This window comes from Phascolarctos cinereus, unplaced genomic scaffold (assembly GCF_003287225.1).
Source record: "Phascolarctos cinereus isolate Bilbo 61053 unplaced genomic scaffold, phaCin_HiC Scaffold_4;HRSCAF=312, whole genome shotgun sequence".
Classification (NCBI taxonomy): Eukaryota; Metazoa; Chordata; class Mammalia; order Diprotodontia; family Phascolarctidae; genus Phascolarctos; species Phascolarctos cinereus.
Window position 1 is genome coordinate 701,145,359 of NW_027555847.1, and position 19,108 is coordinate 701,164,466.

At 42.4% G+C, this 19,108-nt stretch overlaps 1 protein-coding gene across 6 annotated transcripts in view; it reads left to right on the forward strand.

Moving 5' to 3' along the window:
- The window catches only part of RPH3A (rabphilin 3A), a 171,760-nt gene that overhangs the window by 119,243 nt on the left and 33,409 nt on the right, over window positions 1–19,108 (forward strand). For 5 of the 6 annotated variants that reach the window (XM_078154322.1, XM_078154321.1, XM_020978074.2 and 2 more), the window contains 4 exons: window positions 1,197–1,280; window positions 3,615–3,677; window positions 4,691–4,939; window positions 12,624–12,703. In XM_078154322.1, the coding sequence (XP_078010448.1) occupies window positions 1,197–1,280; window positions 3,615–3,677; window positions 4,691–4,939; window positions 12,624–12,703 (476 nt within the window). The remainder of the gene's footprint in view (window positions 1–1,196; window positions 1,281–3,614; window positions 3,678–4,690; window positions 4,940–12,623; window positions 12,704–19,108) is intronic. The other variant, XM_078154324.1, reaches the window with a different exon arrangement.

Consider the following 19,108-nt stretch of genomic DNA (forward strand, 5'->3'; position numbering starts at 1 on the left):
ACAGACAGACAGATAGATAATCAGGATATTTTGGAGGAGAGAGGGCCTTTGTATAAAGGGAAAAGACTATCCATAAGAAGTGGCACCTGAACTAAGCCTAGAAGGGACTCCCCTAGGGGGGAGGAGGTGGTGCATCCCCATCATGGGGCACAGACTATGCAAAGGCATGTAGATGAGAGCTGGAACACTGAGTCTAGGGAACAACACGTCAGTTTAGCTGGAATACAGACTGTATGAAAAGCAATGACAGGATAACAAGTCTGGAAATGGATGCTGGAGCCAGATTTGAAGGGCTTTAAATAACAGAGGATTTTGCTTTATCCTAGAGGTAATAGGGAGTCATTGAATATTCTTGAGCCAGGAAGTGGTATGGTCACATCATTATGTGAATTAGAAAGATTATTTTGGGGGCAGCTAGGTAGGGCAGTGGAAAGAGCTCCGGCCTTGGAGTCAGGAGGACCTGAGTTCAAATCTGGCCTCAGACACTTGACACTTACTAGCTGTGTGACCCTGGGCAAGTCACTTGACCCTGATTACCTCACCAAAAAAAAAGTTTAAAAAGAGGCAGCTAGGTGGTGCAGTGGATAGAGTTCTGGCCTTGAAGTCAGGAGGACCTGACTTCAAATCCAGCCTCAGCCACTTGACACTTGCTAGCTATGTGACCCTGGGCAAGTCACTTAACCCAGATTGCCTCATCAAAAAGCAAAAAACAAAAACAGAAAGAAAGATTATTTTGGCGAGTGTGCCAGTGAATCAAAGGATTAGAAAAGAGAAAGATCAATACCAGGAATGAGGGATGTGATTGTCTCATTGAATTTTATGCTGGTCAGACCACTCCTGGAAAATTGTATCCACATTTAAGAAGGCTGTTGGCAAGCTGTAATGTGTCCACTGAGGAAGGTAAATATACAGGATAGGAAGGGGCCTTGGTTTTCCCCCTCCCCATATAATAAAGAAGTTTAACTCTTATCTCTAAGATCTCTTTGAGTTTTGAAGTCTTAGATTCCCAGTAATTGACCCTTTCAGGCAGAGGAAGCAGGGAAAATGGTGACAGAGACAGGCATTTCAAGTGGGATAGAACATGGACAGGAAAGATGGAAAGCCCCAATCTTGGACTGTCCAGCTACTTGGGGGCTGGTGGACTTGTTGGCCTGTGCTTGAAGTGTTAGTGATGGTTTTTCCTTTGTCCCTCCCAGGTTTGAGACGGGCCAACTCAGTTCAGACCTCCAGACCCTCCCAAGCACCCAGCCAAAATGCTGCAGCTCAGCCTGTTCTCCCAGGTAAGGTTCCCTCCATTCTCTAGCAGACCCACTCAGATGTTTGTTTCAGAAGCTGTTCCCCTCCTCCTCCACCAAATGTTTTTGTGAGGCAAGTTACAAGACAGCTGGGGTACAAATGGGAAGGCACCAAAAAGCTTTGAAACCACTGGGCATGGGTTGGGGGGAGGGGTCTTATACACCAAGGGGTGGGTGCTAGACAGGGATGTGCTGATAAATGTTTAACCAATGTCTCTCAAAAAAAAGAGAGAACAACACATTTTAAAATTTAATCTGCATTAATGACACAAGTCTAGACAATCAACAAAATAATAAACCCATGTCCTAATTTGTGGTATTTGCTGATGCCCAAGGTATAAATGCTTACACTGAAAATTTAACTATCAGCTCTCTGGTATGAGATGGCTCCCAGAACTCCTTGGTGCTACATATAGGAAGTGGCAGCCCTTTGTAAAAGGGGTGATATATATAGCCCAGCCTTGTTCTTGTCACTGAGGAGGTTCCAAAGGAGTATGAGACATGGTCCTTGCCCTCAGCTGCTTCCACTCTAGCTATAGCCACACTTAGGAGAAATGGCATTTGACACTGGGGGGTTTGCACATTCTATAAATATGATTTCTTTTGGGTCTCATAGAAGGGCTCATGAAGTGGGTCCTACAGGTGTCATTATCCCCATTTTAAAGATGAGGGAATCCTGTGTGACCCTGGGCAAGTCACTTAACCCCCATTGTCCCACCCCCCAAAAGATGAGGGGATCAAGGCTTGGAAAGAGAAAGTGATTTGCCCATGGTTACAGAGCTAGAAAATATGAGAAGCAGAATTTGAATCCAGGCCTCCTTGAATCTAGGTCCAGGGCTCCCCATCATGACACCCCTCTAAGATGCTTGAGTGATTTTTGGCAAATTTCTCTAGGCCTTTGTTCCTTCATCTATAACAGGAAGGGGTTGGGCTATCATAGATGCTAAGGGTTAGAAGGAACCTTAAGGACCATTTAGCCCAGTCTGTACTGGACAGGACTCCCTTCTCTTTGGTTTTGGTTTGAAGACCTCCAAAGACGAGGTGATCATCCAAGGTCCTTTCCAGCCCAGTTGCTTTGAAACCTATGTACACAAAAATAAACTGAGAATTGAGCAATATAGTAGATATATGATAAAGACAGAGCAAAGAATGATAACAGGTCTCAAGCTGGGGATAGCCCTGTGGGCTGAGTGCCCCATGGGACAATATGAGAATTAGAGGACCCAACATGGAATCCTGATTTGAATACTTGCTATCTGTAGGACCTGGGACAAGTCACTTCTCTTTCCTGGGCCTCAGTTTCCTTATCTGTAAAGTGAGAAGATTGAACTGGATGGCCTCTAAGATCCCTACTAGCTCTTAATCTATGATCCTATAAGCTGCTCGTGGGTCAAGGGATAGAGGGTGAGGAAGGTGATGGAGGTCAACCAGAAATATCCCAGTAGTTCACGTCAGTGGAGATTAATTTCTTAAATTTCATTTAATTTTTTAGTTACCAAAAAATCTATTTTCTCCCTCCCAACCCTCACCCACTGGAAAAAAATAGAAGGAAAAACAAAACCCTCGTAATATATCTATATCTATATCTATATCTATATCTATATCTATATCTATATCTATATCTATATCTATATCTATATCTATATCTATGTCTATGTCTATGTCTATGTCTATGTCTATGTCTATGTCTATATCTATATCTATATCTGTATCTGTATCTGTATCTGTATCTATCTCTATATCTATATCTATATCTATATCTATATCTATGTCTATGTCTATGTCTATGTCTATGTCTATATCTATATCTATATCTATATCTATATCTATATCTATATCTATATCTATATCTATATCTGTATCTATCTCTATATCTATATCTATGTCTGTATCTATCTCTATGTCTGTATCTATATCTATGTCTGTATCTATATCTATATCTATATCTATCTCTATCTCTGTCTCTGTATCTATGTCTGTATTTATCTCTATCTCTATCTCTATATCTATGTCTGTATCTATCTCTATCTCTATATCTATGTCTGTATCTATATCTATGTCTGTATCTATATCTATATCTATCTATATCTATATCTATATATACATCTATATCTATATCATCTATCTATATTCAAGAGAAACAAATCCCTGCCATGGCAATGAGATGCATTAAAGAGCTGAAGCTGGGGAGTTTCTAATGTATATAAGTCTTTTTGCCAAACATAAAATATAGACCATATAAATGTGTCTGGTTGTTGTTGTTGCTATCATCATCATCTTTATCATTTGCTGTTCCAACTCTATCTCACTGACTGATAGGGCCCCCAGGGGCCCCCAGACCAGGACCAAGTGCAGCTGGCAGATTTCCAGATCAAAGACCAGGTAACTGTCCACGGTCTCCTTACAATTTGCTCACTTTCTCTGGACAGAGGGTGCCTGCTGGGAGGCAGTAGATCCCTCTCCCTTTTTAGAGGACTGGATGACCACACGTTAATTAGTCACCAAGCGTTTATTCAGCACCTCCTGTGTGCCAGACATTGTGCTAGGTACACAGAATGAAACCATTCCTGCCCTCAAGGAAAGTACCATTTACATAGATGAATGAATACAGAGTGGGTTGCACCATTCTTGTCCATGGTACAATGAAAATGGCATTAACTTGGGAATCAGAGAAGGTGGGTTCAGATCCCACTTCTGACACCACTTTTGTGACCTTGGGCAAGTCATTTAACATTTCGAATGTACTTATAATGTAAGGTTGAACATTCTAGTTATTTGTATCTGTGTTTTAACCTCAGACCAAAATCCCCTTTCCTGGCTACTAGCCCCAGTATATGTTGTCTCTCTCTGTTAAAATTTAATCTCCTTAGAGACAGGTACTATTTCACATTTTATATTTGTATTTGCATAGCATGGTGTTTGGAATATAGTAAACATTTAATAAATTCTTTTTTAAAAAATCATTCATCTCCCTACTAGACTATAATTGAGCAATAAACAATTATTAAGTGCTTACTATGTTCCAGGCACTGTGCAATGCACTGGGGATATGAAAAGAGGGAAAAGATAGTCCCTGCCCTCAAGAAGTTTCCTGTCTAATAAGGAAGACAACAAGCAAACAAATATGTAAGAACAAGCTATATACAGGATTAACAGGAAATAATTAAGATAGAGAAGTCACTAGAATTTAAAAGGGGCTGGGCAGGGCTTCTAGAAGATGGATTTTAGTTAGGATTTAAAGTAAGGCTCCAAGAAGGTAGGAATTTTGTCTCATGTAAGCTTTGTCTATTTCCAGTGCTGAATACAGGGTTCTATTTAATAAATATTTGTTGCAGAAATGAATGAAACCCCATGTTTCTAAAGCCATTCACTATCCATACTCTTTCTCCCTCCAGCTCAGGGGGATCTGGCCCAAGGGGAGCCTGCCTACCCCTCAGCAGCAGCCATTCCCCGGGATGACCGAGCAGGGGATACAGGGGGTTACCCCCTAGCTGGAGCCAAGGATGATAGGGCTGCACGACGATCAGGAACCTACTCCCAGGCAGCTGCTGCACCCCAGCCTGCTGCTGCCCCAGCCCGTCAGCAGCTGCCACCTCCAGAAGAAGATGAAGAAGAGGCAAACAGCTACGATTCTGATGAAGCAAGTAGGTAACATTCAAGCTTGCCTGGGAAGAACTACTCTGGTTGGCCTCAGAAAGCAGAACTAGAAGCAGTGAGTGGGAGTTATAGAGAGGGAAATTTAAGCTTGGTGAAAAGGAAAACTTCATAATTTTGTTTTTGGATTTCATTTGTGCAGGGAATTCCCAGCAGGGAAACTCCCTCCACTAGTGCAAATCACTACTTGTTCCACAACTAATGGTCCTAGCTGATGAGGGTATTAAGAGGTTAAGTGCCTTGCCCAGCCCACCAAGGGAGGTGGGGTGTCAGAGCTCTCTATCTATACCACACTGCCTCCTATGGATTACAGCTGTGCAAAAATGAGACAGGCTGTCTGGGAAGGGGCAGGTTCACCTTTACTGGACATCTTCAAGGCAAGGCTAGATGACCATTTGTCAGGAGTGAATTCTCATTCCAGTAAGGCCTGGATTACCTGGCCTCTGAAGTCCATTCCAACTCTGAGATATGGTCATTCAGAGATTCTGGCTTTAGAAGGCAGAAGAGCAGAATGATAGCTGTGGTAGATCTGGGGTCAGAGGACCTGGATTCAAATCCCTTATGAGCAGCATGACTGCTGACTGGCTATGGACTATAGCATGGTGGACAGGTCACTCAACTTTTAGTCAGGAAGAAATGGATTCAAATCTCACCCTTAGATACCTACTGTGATCACTTAATCTCTCTGTGCCTCAGTTTCCTGATCTGTAAAATTGAAGGGATTAGACTCGAAGACCACCAGTGGTCCTTTCACCTCTGGAGCTATGATCCTATAAGTTACTTCACTTCTCTTCATACCTCTCTATCCAAATATGTGAAATTAAGGGGTTGAGCAAAATGACATCTAGGAATGAGTGAACTGTACTCTCATCAGATTTGGCTTAAAGAGGGAATACCATACACACCCAATTGGGTATGGAAATCTATCTTACCCTGCAGGAAAGTAGGGGGGAAGAGAATAAGAGAGGGAGGGGTAACAGAAGGGATAGCAGATTGGGGGAGGGGGTAATCAGAAGCAAACACTTTGAGGAAGGATAGAGACAAAGGAGAGGATAGAATACATGGGGACCAGAATAAGATAGAGGGAAATATACTTAGTCTTTCACAACGTGAGTATTATGGAAGTGTTTTGCATGACTGCACATGTATGGCCCATATCAAATTGCCTGCCTTCTCAATGAGGGTAGGTGGAGGGAGGAGGGGAGAGAATTTGGAACTCAAAGTTTTGGAAACATATGTTCGAAATTGATTCTGGGGGCAGCTAGATGGTGCAGTGGTTAGAGCACTGGCCCTGAAGTCAGGAGAACCTGAGTTCAAATCCAGGCTCAGACCAAACACTTGACACTTACTAGCTGTGTGACCCTGGGCAAGTCACTTAACCCCAATTGCCAAGAAAGAAAGAAAGAAAGAAAGAAAGAAAGAAAGAAAGAAAGAAGAAAGAAAGAAAGAAAGAAAGAAATTGATTCTGCATGCAACCGGGAAATAAGATACACAGGCAAAGGGATATAGAAATCTATCTTACCCTACAGGACAATAGAAGGGGAAGGGGATAAGGGCAGGAAAATAGAAGGGCAAACAGACTGGGTGAAGGGGGAATCAGAATGCAGGCTATCATGGGATGGAGGGAAAGGAGGGCAAGAAAATTTAGAACTCAAAATCTTGTGGAAGTGAATGTTGAAAGCTAAAAATAAATAAATTGGGGGGGGGAAATAAAATTAAAATACCCAGGAAAAGAAAATCAAAACAAAACAAGGTGACTTCTTAATGTCCCTTTCAGCTTTATTGCGGACCTAAGAGTCACCAGAAGTTGAGGAGTTTCATGTGCATCATTGGGGGTGGGTCTCATTTTCTTGCAACAAGGATGGTGCTTGGAAGAGGAAGAAGATGTTGGTGGTCTTTCAGACTGAGACTAGTAGAGAGAACCTCCAGGTGTTTATCTATCTCAGGGCCCAGAGAAGTCCCCTGCCCCATGGTTACTTTTGATAGCAAGAGGAATAGGGAAGCTAGAGCTCCTGGAAACTTTACTCAATGACCTTGAACCTTGGGGATGTGGCTAGTCTGTTGTCAAGCATAGTGTCATGATAAGAGTGTTGGGATTAGAGTCCAAAAACCTTGGAGAGGAAGAAGGGTATGGTAGGTAGAGAGCCAGCCGTAAAGGTCACTTAACTTTTGTGCCTTATGGTCCTCATCTATAAAATGAAAGGGCTTGAATTGATGGTCTTTAAGGTTTCTTCTAGCTCCAGAGCTATGGTCCTATGAATGAATGAATGAATGAATGAGCATATGGAAAGCATCAATTATGTGATAATAACTATGAACCTATATTTTCCACCATGACACCGTACCAACGTGGACTGTCAAAGAGGAAAAGACCATGGTAGAGAGAAGTCATCATGAAAGCCTTCCTGGAAGAGGTGCTATCCTATCCCCTCCTCTAATGGAAAATGCTCCAATGGAAAAAGGTCCATCAGTCTGTCTCCTTTTTGTAGCTCTAATGGGGAAAGAGGGGGAGAGGAAACTTTCCCTCCACTCCTCCTCTGCCCTCTCTAGAACACCCCTGTGGCAGTGAATCTGACCTTGTAAGAATGCCTCCTTAATCTGCCTATCAGAGAAGAGTCAGGAGGAACCCTGGATGCTTCTGGGCTGTGGAAAATCTCCTGGAGAAATTTAGTAACCTATGGGCAGAGCCAATGTAGTATAATAAACACAGTAGCAGCAGCAGCAGCAACAACTGAAACTGATACCTTGTAGCACTTTTAAGGTTGTAAAGCAGTATACACAAAGAAGATAATGGAGATTAAGTGCTTTGCAAACTGTAAAGTGCTCTTTGGGGTTAGGAAATGGACGTCTGTTTTCATGGTGCAAGGCACTCCCAGTTGAGGAGACTCCCTTTACCATTATAGGTTAGCACCTTTCCTGTAATTTATAGTCTCTGAATTGCTTGGAAAATAAGATGTTAATTGACTGGCCCCGGTCACATAGCTGGTGTCAGAGGCAAAGCTCAAATGTAGGGCTTTCTTTCCTAACTCCAGGCCCAATATTCTATCTACTGACAGCATTCTACCTCTATGCCATGGAGATTCAACCATGCTTTCTGGGAGGAAAGTTTATGGAATATGTGCGTGGGTATTTGTTTGTATGGGGGTATCTGAGCATGGACATGGGTGTGCTGAGATTATATGTGCAAGTGTGTGAGGGCAGTAGGGTGAGTATAGATGTTTCTTGTAGGAGTTCTATTTGAGGAAGCATGTCTTGGGATGGGGTAGGGTGTGTGCATAGAAGTCTATGTGTTCTAGAAGTCCGTTGTTATTTGTGAGAGAGCATGTTGGGTGTGAGTATAGGAACATAGAGGTGTGTGACCTTGGACAAGTCACTTCCCCCATAGGCTAGTTTCTCTGTGAAATGGAGAGGGGGGTGGGTTGGATTGGATAATCTGTGAGGTCCCCTCCAGCCTTCTTTGATTATATGACCTAGAGCTTAACCTCTGTCATTTGATAGATAAGGAAGCTGAGACCCAGAAATAAGAAATGATCTACCCCACATAGTACAGTGTTGTTTATTCAAAAGTATAAGGGAATATGAATGAGTGTGTGTGAAAATGTCTAGGCTTGGCTCTGTAGTTCTGAAAGTACAATACTGTGACAAATAATTAACCCACAGCATTGGAATTTCAAGCTCAATCAAAGCATGGCTTTTTATTTATGGCTGAAAGAGGGGAAAAGAGAGAGAGAGAGAGAGTTCAATACAGAAAGGAATTCTGAGGGCAAACTTTTAGCGCAAGGCTAAAAAAACTTTTATACTCTTTAAAGGGAAAAAGAGGAACTTGGTTAAGATGAATGGAGGTATATTGAAAATAATAATAGCATTTCTGTAACACTTTATGATTTGCAATTATGGTTTACAAAAATGGTTTACAAATATTATCTCATCTTATTCTTGCAGGAAGAGAGACGGAGATAAAGACAGAAACAAAGAGACAGAAAAAGACAAGAGAGAAATAGAAAGAGAGGGAGGGAGAGAGAAAGAACATAGATGTAAATAATATAGGGCAGGTAGGTGGCTCCATAGTGCATAGAGTGCTGGGCCTGAAGTCAGGACAACTCATCTTCCTGAGTTCAATTCTGACCTCAGACAATTTAGAGCTGTGTGATCTTGGGCAGGTCACTTAACCCTCTTTGCCTCAGTTTCCTCATCTGTAAAATGAGCTGGAGAAGGAAATGACAAACTACTCCAGTATCTTTGCCAAGAAAATCCCAAATGGGATCATGAAAAGTCAGACACAACTGAAACAACCAAATGACATAGATAATAGATAGAGGTGCACTGCATATGTGTATTTCCCCCAGAGACAGAGAGAGCACAGGGACCCCAATGTTGTGTGCAGGGGAGTGTACATGTAGAAGTTGGTTTGGCTCTGAGTTTGTGGGCCTCAGTGGGCAGCCACGTCTGGGGTGGGGTGAGGGGCCTGATAAAGGCCTCCCGTGTTCTCCAGGGCAGAAAAGGGGGCACCATCACTTTGAAGGGATGAGAGCTTCCATCCAGTGCCCAGCAAGACTCCTTCCACGTTCTCAGAACGAAGTGCTTCTAATGGCTGCTAAATAAGTAATGGAGTGGGGCATGGTGCCCAGGCAATGACTCGGTGGCTTCTCAACTGTAAATAATAGACTGGCAAAAAAAAAAGTCTAGCTTTGGAGATGATGAATTATTCAGCTTCCCAGGGAGGAGGCTTCTCTGGGAAAACTTCTCACAGCCTTTAAAGGAAGCTAATTTCTGTATTAGGGCCACAGAGCTTGGGGCCCAATTGGGAAGGAGCCTATGAAGGGCATGAGGAAGAAATTTGGGGGGAAACTAGGATAGGAAGAATCAGAGAACCAAGTTCTGACTTTGCTTTAATGGGAGGAAAGAAGGAAGGAAGGAAGGAAGGAAGGAAGGAAGGAAGGAAGGAAGGAAGGGAAGGAAGGAAGGGAGGGAAGGAGGAAGGAAGGAAGGAAGGAAGGAAGGAAGGAAGGAAGGAAGGAAGGAAGGAAGGAAGGAAGGAAGGAAGGAAGGGAGGGAGGAGGAAGGAAGGAAGGAAGGAAGGAAGGAAGGGAGGGAAGGAGGAAGGAAGGAAGGGAGGGAAGGAGGAAGGAAGGAAGGAAGGGAGGGAGGGAGGAAGGGAGGAAGGAGAAAGGCAGAGCAGGGTAGGGAAGGGAAGAAGAGAGGAGGAGGGAGGAAGAAGGGGAAAGAAGGAGGGAGGGAGGGATAAAAGAAAGGAAAGAAAAGGGAAAGAAGGGAAAGGGCAAGAAAAAAGTAAGGAAAAGAGAGGGAAGGAACAAATGAACTAATGGATGAATGAAAATGCAATTAAACACCTACTGTGTGCTAGGCACTGTGCTAAGGTAAACACAAATATGAAACCGAGACAGTCCCTGCCTTTAAGGAGTGTACATTCTTATGGCTGGAGGTAGCGGGGTGTGGGTAGACAGTACATTTTGGAGAGTGGTGACCAGAGAAGGGTTTTTTGGTGTAGGCTGTCCCAGACATTGCTTGTAGAGTCATAGGGAGTTGGTCGTCAGGCTCTTTCCAGTAGCAAAGGTCATATTAGTTTGATTATCGCTACCAGATTGGGGGTGGGAGGAACAGTACATGTACTGCAGGGATGAATTTGCAGCTAGCTAACTGGGCTGTAAAGCAGAGTCTGGGATTGGCTAGATTGAATGGGTTAGGTTCTTGCCCACTGATCAGTATAGCTCAGGATAGCTGAGCCTCATTTTTGTCTCTGTCTCCCCAGCACCTAGCACAATGCTAGTCATACAGTAAGTGCTTAATACATGTTTAACAAATGAATGAATGAATGAATGGTAGAGATGTGAAGGTTCAAGAGAGGAAAAGAAGAGGACGGAAGGGCCTATGAGGCTGGCCATTGGACTCTCTCTTCTGAAAGAGGAGTCCTGAATTAAAATTATATCTCTCTGCCCTTGTAAATGTTGCTGATCTAAGGACATGATTGGTTCAGAACAAAAGACACTAGGTCGCTGGTCACTATCCATTAAAAGATACCAAACATTGGTTAAACAACAGAACATCCCAAATAATAAGTGGTCTTCATTTTCAGTCTTGTCCCAGCTGAATGCAAATGTAGCCTCTTACTATGTGACAGCAGGCAAATCACTTAACCACTTCTCCTCATTAGATGGTAAACTCCTTAAGGGCAAGGACTGTCTCTGGCTTTTTGTGTGTGTGTGTGTTCCCAAGGCTTAGCACAGTGCCTGGCACAAAGTAGGAGATTAATAACTTTATTGATTTGTTGATTGCTTCAGTCAGTAAAATTGGTAAAATGAGATAATAACAACACTCACTTCCCAGGGTGGTTGTGAGGATGAAATGAGATATCTATGTAACAGTACAAAAGGAAATCAAAGAGAGTCAAAAAATTGAATAGAGTAGTATTAAGTGGGGTTTTATGGAAAAAGGTGAGTCTCGAGTTGGGCCTTAATAATTATTACAATTTTACAGTTTACAGAGCACTTTCACATCTGCTTGAGCCTCAGAATTCTGGGAAATTATGTAGAGTACAGATTATCTCCTCCATTTTATTGATACAGAAACTGAGATTTTGGAGAGGGGTAGGGAGCTCCCCAAGGTTTCACAGCCAGAACCAGAGGACTGGATTTGGCAGCAGGAAGACCTGGATTTAATTCTTGCCTCTAACCCTTACTAGCTGTGTGACCCTAGGTAAGTCCCTTCTATCTCTGAGCCTCAGTTTCCACATCTGTAGAATGGGAATAAGAGCAACTAGATGGTACAGTGAATAGAGTGCTAGGCCTAGAGTCAGGCAGACTCATGTTCCTGAGTTCAGATGTGGCCTCAGACATTTACTACTTGGGCAAGTCACTTAACCCTGTTTGCCTCAGTTCCTCATCTGTAAAATGAACTGGGGAAGGAAATGGCAAACCACTTCTTTGCCAAGAAAACCTCAAATGGGGTCGTGGAGAGTTGATCAGATCTGAAAACTCCTGAATAGCAATAACAAAGTGGAAATAATCAAGCTGTGGCTCGAGGGTTACTGTGAGGATCCGATGAGGTGATATGGGTATAAACTGCTCTTAAAGGGTTACATAAATGTCCGTTATTTCTATACTGCTCTTGAAGTAAGTGCAGAATTTGGGGCCCACAGGAGAAGCTACGACTATGTTTTTGTAGAGTAAATAGGTATAGCACTTAGCACAGTGCTTGGCACATAGTAGGTCCTTTATGATTAATTATTATTTGATTTTATTATTGTTTATTATTAATTATTGATTAATTGATACAGGGCATGAAGGTAGAGCTGCCCTAGGATTTAGAGGTAGAAGGGACTTTAGCAGCCATCTAGTTCACAAGTAAACTGAAGCCTAACTAAGGAGTAGAGCTGAAATTCAAACCCTGAACATTACACTTCAAATCCAACACTCTTTGACATGTGTTTCTGTCCAACCTCACAGTCTCACCCAAACAAATGTCATTCATAATACATAGTTCGGATCCTCTTCCTTCTTAAGCCCCACAGGACCATGGAGGCTGTTTGCCAATGTGATTGTGTCTGCGATCTGGAACGTCAAAATGGAATTGGCATTTGGATGGGTCTGGCTCATTTTTTTTTCTGCCCAGCGTTCGTTGTTTCTCTTCTGATTCTTATCTCTTCCTCCCCATCAGCTACCCTGGGAGCTTTGGAGTTCAGCCTTCTTTATGATCAGAACAACAGCTCCCTGCAATGCACCATTATCAAGGCCAAGGTAAGCCCCTAACCTCCTAGGTGGTACTGGGTAGACAGGGGTCTAGGGTTACAGTGATTAATGTTTCTCTTCCTTTTCATCACATACCTTGTATTTATTTTGTATTTCCTTTTTTTTGTATATTTTGTATCCATTTCAATATAGATATATTATTTCCTCTGATAGAATGTAAGTTCATGAAATCATGGAATCGGATGACTTTAGGAGCTAGAAGGAGCTCAGCTGTCATCTGGTCTAATCTAACCTATGCTCAAAATGAATACCTGGAGAGCAGAAACGATCTAGTTTTTTTCTTTATAGCCTCAGTACTTAGCACAGTGCCTGGCAAGGGGCTGGTGCTAAATTAATGTTTGCAGATCAATTAATTGATCATGTTTTGATATTTGAATGGATCTATGATTTCATCAACTTGGATATTTCCCCCAAGGAGATAGATTGCTATTTAGAGATAGTATGTAAAGCACTTGGCAAACCTCAAAATGCCATGTAAATGCTAGCTCTTTTTCCTCTACCTTCTCCCTCTTTTTCTCTCTCTACTTTCTTCCTCTTGTAATTATTCCTGTCCTTATCATCATCATCACCACCACCACCATCACCACCACCATCACCACCACCACCACCACCATCATCATCATCATCATCATCATCAGTCCATGCCTTCTCATCCTTTGAATAATGACCACATGCTTACATTGATTCTTCATAGTGGAATCTACCCAACATGACAAAAAGCTTCCTCTGAACTTTTTAATAGCCAGATGGCTTAAAAATACTTGAAGACACCTAATAAAGGCATGCTGAGCTGAATTTAATCAATATTTGGGATGCTCAGTTTCCTAAGAATTAAAGCAGAGTACAATGGGGAGACACATGATGGGCATGAATAAACTGAAATATACTTTTTGTTGTTTAGTCATTTTTTTTCAGTAGTGTCCAACTCTTTGTGACTCCATTTGGGGTTTTCTTGGCAAAGATAGTGGAGTGGTTTGCTATTTCCTTCTCCAGCTTATTTTGCACTTGAAAGAACTGAGGCAAACAGGGTTAAGTGAATTGCTCAGGATCACATAGCTGGTAAGTGTCTGAGGCTGGATTTGAACTCAGAGAGATGAACCCAGCACTCTGTCTGCTGTTGCACCACCTAGCTGCATTAGAGTATGCAAAGATATTATCAAAGAAGTGTGTAACTAGAAAGGGAGGTGGGCTAGCTAAAAAACAAGAGCTAAAAATGATCAATGGGCATTGCATGTGCTCCACTGATATCTACATGATGTCCGAGGGTTAAAAGGAAGATCCCCAGCATATTGGATGGCCCCTTAGTGGAAGGTGGGACATGGGAAGACATTGACAAGAGGTGCACAGAATGAGAAGGTGTGGATGGGATACAACCTGCACTGTATCAAAATACCAGTCTTAACATATACCTATCACATGGTAAAATAGACAACAATGGATTTAGAAGGTATCCAGATTCAAACTCTTAAAATGTTCATGGAAAAAAATAATTGCTTATCATCCCAAGGCAGCTACAGAAAGATGAACACTTGCTGGTCAAAAGTAGGGAAGGGCATTGATAGATATACTTGGAGTACATGATATGCAGTGTAAAAATTTGCAGAAATATTTTTGTAGCAACAGACCTCACTTCAGGTAACAGCATTTATTTAGCACCAACGATGTACCAGACACTGTGTTATGAACTGGGCTTACAAAGGAAGGCAGCAGACAGTTCCTGCCCTTGAGGAGCTCACAATCTAATGTAACTGAAAGTGGTTTATCTATGAATAGAGCTTATGAGATAGCTAAGATCCAAGAGTAGAATCAGAAGGCCCCTTATGGACAAAATCCCCACGAACTCAACCAACTATGTCAACTCTACTGTACCAGTCACTGTATTGACAGAGAAGCATCAAACAAATGGCTGAGTCACGTAGATTCGTTTACAGAAATATAGAGGTTTATTAGAGGGAATCAGGATCAGATCATTGCCACCAGAAATTACAAAAAGATTTTTTTTAAAGCCTGAATTTATTGACCTATGAAGATCATGCAATGAAATGGCAGCAAGTGTGTCTATGTCCCAGCAGGTTGCAAAAAAAGACACATGAGCATGAACTGATTATCTAGAAAGACATGATCAGGTGGCTAGAATTCTATACCAGAAATGCATAAAACTAACAGATGATGGATGCTTACAGGACAATGACAAAAAGCCAAATGTCCTTAATATTTCAACAATTCGGTTATACAGAGTGGAAGAGCTTTACAGGCAGAAATGTTGCTCACAACCTGGACATAACATTGATACATGAACTTCTAAGAACACTTTTTTAAAAAATAGGGACAGCTAGGTGATACAGTAGATAGAGTGCTGTGCCAGGAGTCAGGAAGACTTGAATTCAAATCCAGCCTCAAACACTTAGTAGCTGTGTGACCCTGGACCAGTCATGAAACCCTACTTGCCTCAGTTTCCTCATCTGTAAAATAAGCTGGAGAAGGAAATGGCAAACCACTCCAGTGTCTTTGCCAATAAAACCTCACATGAGGTCACAAAGAGTCAGACACAACTCAACAGCAACCACAAAAGTTTTGATAGATATCGCCATGCTCTTAATCACCAGACTATGTGGAATGAAAAGTGGCTAGGTGGTACAGTGGATAGAACAGTGGAGCTGGAGTCAAGAATACCTGAATTAGAATCCTGCCTCAGGTACTTACTAGCTATGTGATCTACTTTGAAGTTTAATCTGCATCATTCAATTTTCTTTATCACTTTCTTACAGCTAGACAATCTTAAAAACACAACAAATCAAACCCTGATTTGAAGTGGTTACTGATTTCTGAGGTGTAAGGGCTCACATTGAAAATTTAACCATCTGCTCTCATAGACCAGCATGAGCTGACTCCCACTGGTTGTAATTGTAAGGAAATTTTTCTTGAAATCAATCCTAAATTGGTGTCTTGGCAATTTCCACATCCTGTTTCTAGTTCTGCCCTCTGGAACCAAACTGAACAATTTTAATCTTTCTTCCCCTTCACAGTCCTTAAAATACTTGAAGACAGCTAGTACATCTCCTGAGGCTTCTTTCTCCAGTTTAAACATTCCTCTTCCTACATCAGTCCCATATATCATGCACGGGAGACCCTTTGCCATTCTGGCTGCTCTCCTCTGGATGCCAAATATTTTTTAAAAATCAATAAATGATAAATATAGCAGGAGCTTGCCTAGAGACAGCTTAATAGTATACTAAATAGACCACTGGATTTGAAGTCAGGAAGATCTAAATTCAAAGCCTACTTTAGACATTTAATGGCTGTGTGACCCTAAGCAAGTCATTTCAATGTGGTCTGCCTTAGTTTCTTCATCTGTAAAATGAGGATAATAATAGCATCTCCCTACCAGGGTTGTTTTGAGAATCAAATGAGAGATAATATGTAAAGTGCTTTGCCAACCTTAAAGTGATATATAAGTGCTGACTATTAGAATTGTTAGCTATTGGAATCACGACCGCAGTATTCATAGCTCACGTAAGAGGGTGCTTTCTTCGAAATAAGGGCAGGCGATATTGTCAACATTTTACAGCTAAGGAAACTGAGGCTTAGAGAGAAATCTTTTGGTTTGCCCATTTTCACATGATTAGTTAACTGCCGATGGTGGCTAGAAGCCAGTTCTTCTGACCCCCATCTAGCTCTTTTCTCTTCCCTGTATACCACACCACCTTCCTCATTAACTTTCTCTGGAGGAAGTGATGGGTCTGTAGCTTATAGACACGGGTTAATAGGCAGCTGGCCCTCTTATCTCCCCTTTCATTTCCCACCTGAAGGCAGCTTGGTGACATGATGGGAATTTGACGGCCCAGGCAGCGAATGACCAAATTGAATTACTTTGTGGGAGTATTTCTCCAGGGAATGTGCTGGGAGGAAGAGATGCTAGGCTGCTCAGTGTCAGAGCAGGAAGGCTTAACTTAGCCTGGGCTGCCCCTGGCATGAGCCTGGGGGACCTGAAGCGAGTGATAGCCAGCTCAGCTCTGATCAGACCATAGGAAAAGAGTTTAGCAGAGAAGTGGCATGGCTGTAATTAGCCTCCCTACATCCGGATGACGGATTTGCTACAGTTATTTCTCCATGGTGTCAGCCTGGGAGCCGGATCTGCTGATTGAACCTGCTAGCCTCTGATCTGGTTGTATCTCCCTGGACACCAATGACAGTCAGGGTAATTAACTTGGATTCCTGAGGGGTCAAGAAGGTCAAGAGGCATGGGAGCAGGGGCTCTGCCCTACACATTGGCCTCCCCCAAGAGACCCAAGGCTCAACTCTCTGTCCTGATCATATCCAGACAGCTCTCAGTTTTCATCAAAGAAGGGTGTTAACTGAGGCTTGGTGGGTTTTCTTTTCTGGTCTGTGCCAGCCCCTTTTCTGTTCATGACCTTAAGGTATCCTTGGGTTGTTAGTAGCTTTCCAGTATGGCTAAGATTAACATCTGGCCGTCACATCCCCGTGTATGACATCTGGCTGCAGCTAGGGTTCAATTCAATTCAATAAACCTTTATTAAGCACCTACTATGTACCAGGCTCTTTGCTAAGTGCTGGGAATACAAAAAAAAAAAGGCAGAACACAGTCCCTGCCCTCAAGGAGCTTACAATCTCATGGAGAAGATAATAGGCAAACAAATATATACAAAGCAAGCTATATACAAGATAAACGGGAAATAATTATGAGAGAGAAAGCACTTGAATTAAGGAAAGTCAGCACTTAATAAATGCTTTTGGTTGGCTGACTTAATCTCTTTGAGACTCAGTTTCTACATCTGTAAAATGGGAGGGGGTAGACAAGACGGTGGCCTCCGGAGTTTCTTCAGGTTCTAGATCGATGAGCCCATTATCCCCTAAGTTTCTCACAGTAACGTGATAAGGTTCTTTCAAGCTCTAGAATGATGAGCGTATTATCCCATAAGCCTCTTGCTATAGCAGGATGTTTTCGATCCTGTGGAGTCATATCAAAATGCCTTCCTTCCCTGCCTCATTTTGATTTGATTCAGTAATTCAACACTGGTCAAGCATCCACTGAGTTAATATCTGGGACCTAAATTAAAAAGGGAATCTTCCCTTACTCTCAAGAGCTTGTTTTCTACTGGGGAGACACAGCATAGACAGATGCATATAATCTGGCAGGGGGAAGAATGCATCTGGTAGTGTGGGGGGTAGAAGGTAAAAATGGGTGAGCAGGAGAACTAGTTGTGATGACGTTCCTAGCTCCTCCCTAGTGGGATGGCTTTCTCTCTCATTAACACCCCTCCACCAGGACCTACAGTATTTGAATTTCCCATGGATAAAACCAAGGGAAAGATGGAGAGGGAGGGGAAAATGGACCTTCTTTACCTTGCTGCTGGGCTCAGGCTCTTTTGCCTAAAGGGATCTGAGTCTGTGTGTTTTCTGCTTTGGGAGGTTATAGAACTATAAATCAATAAAATCTCTTTTGTTCATCTTCAGCCCCCAGCTGGTGTTTTCAGCAATTGTGAGACTACCTTTGTTTTTCTATCAAAAATATTTTGGTATAAAATCTTTGATATGCATCACTCCCTCTCAGCTTTATTTAACTCTCAAGGACACACACACACACACATGCACACATGATCAGTGTCATTAAAATGAGTGACTATGAGATGACAGATTGATAGACAGATAGATAGGTAGGTAGGTAAGTAGACAGACAGATAGGTAGGTAGGTAGGTAGGTAGAACCTTTATTAAGTACTGTGTACCAGGTATTGAGCCAAGTGCTAGGAATACAAATACAAGCAAGTAAAGTATTTCCTCCCTCAAGAAGTTTCCATTCTAATGGGGGAAGGCAATACATAAAGGGGAGCTGGAATGGGGTAGTATGCATTATGTTGGAAGGCTCCCGGACAGTGGTATAGAGGTCTGATTGCAGTTAAGGTAAGACTAAAGCTTCCCTGCCAGAGCCTGGCATCCCAAGAGTAGACTCCAAGGCTCCAGTTGGGGAGGGAGGGAAGGAGATAAGAATGATGGAAAGATTGCAAGCAGTGTGGTGTGGAAGTGGCTGGGAAACCAACTTAGAGAAACCAGTTTCTTTAATTTAGAAAAACAACAAATGGGAAAACAGCAAAACGAACAGGGGTGGGGGTGCAGTCTGTGTTCTCTCAGAAAAGCATCAGTCAGCGTGAAGCAAAGGCTACATAAATACAGATTGCTACCAGTTTGCTTCTCAGCCACAGGGGTGGCTCTAGCCATTTAGCATCTGCATCAGAGTTCAGTTACCCTCTTTTTCCTTTCTTCTCTACATGCTCTCTCCCACCAGTTTGCTTATTGGTCACCAGCAGTGGCAGCAGCATGTGGGGCAATATCACCCTTTCACATCTCTCATTCTCCTTTACTTTGTAAAGGCATG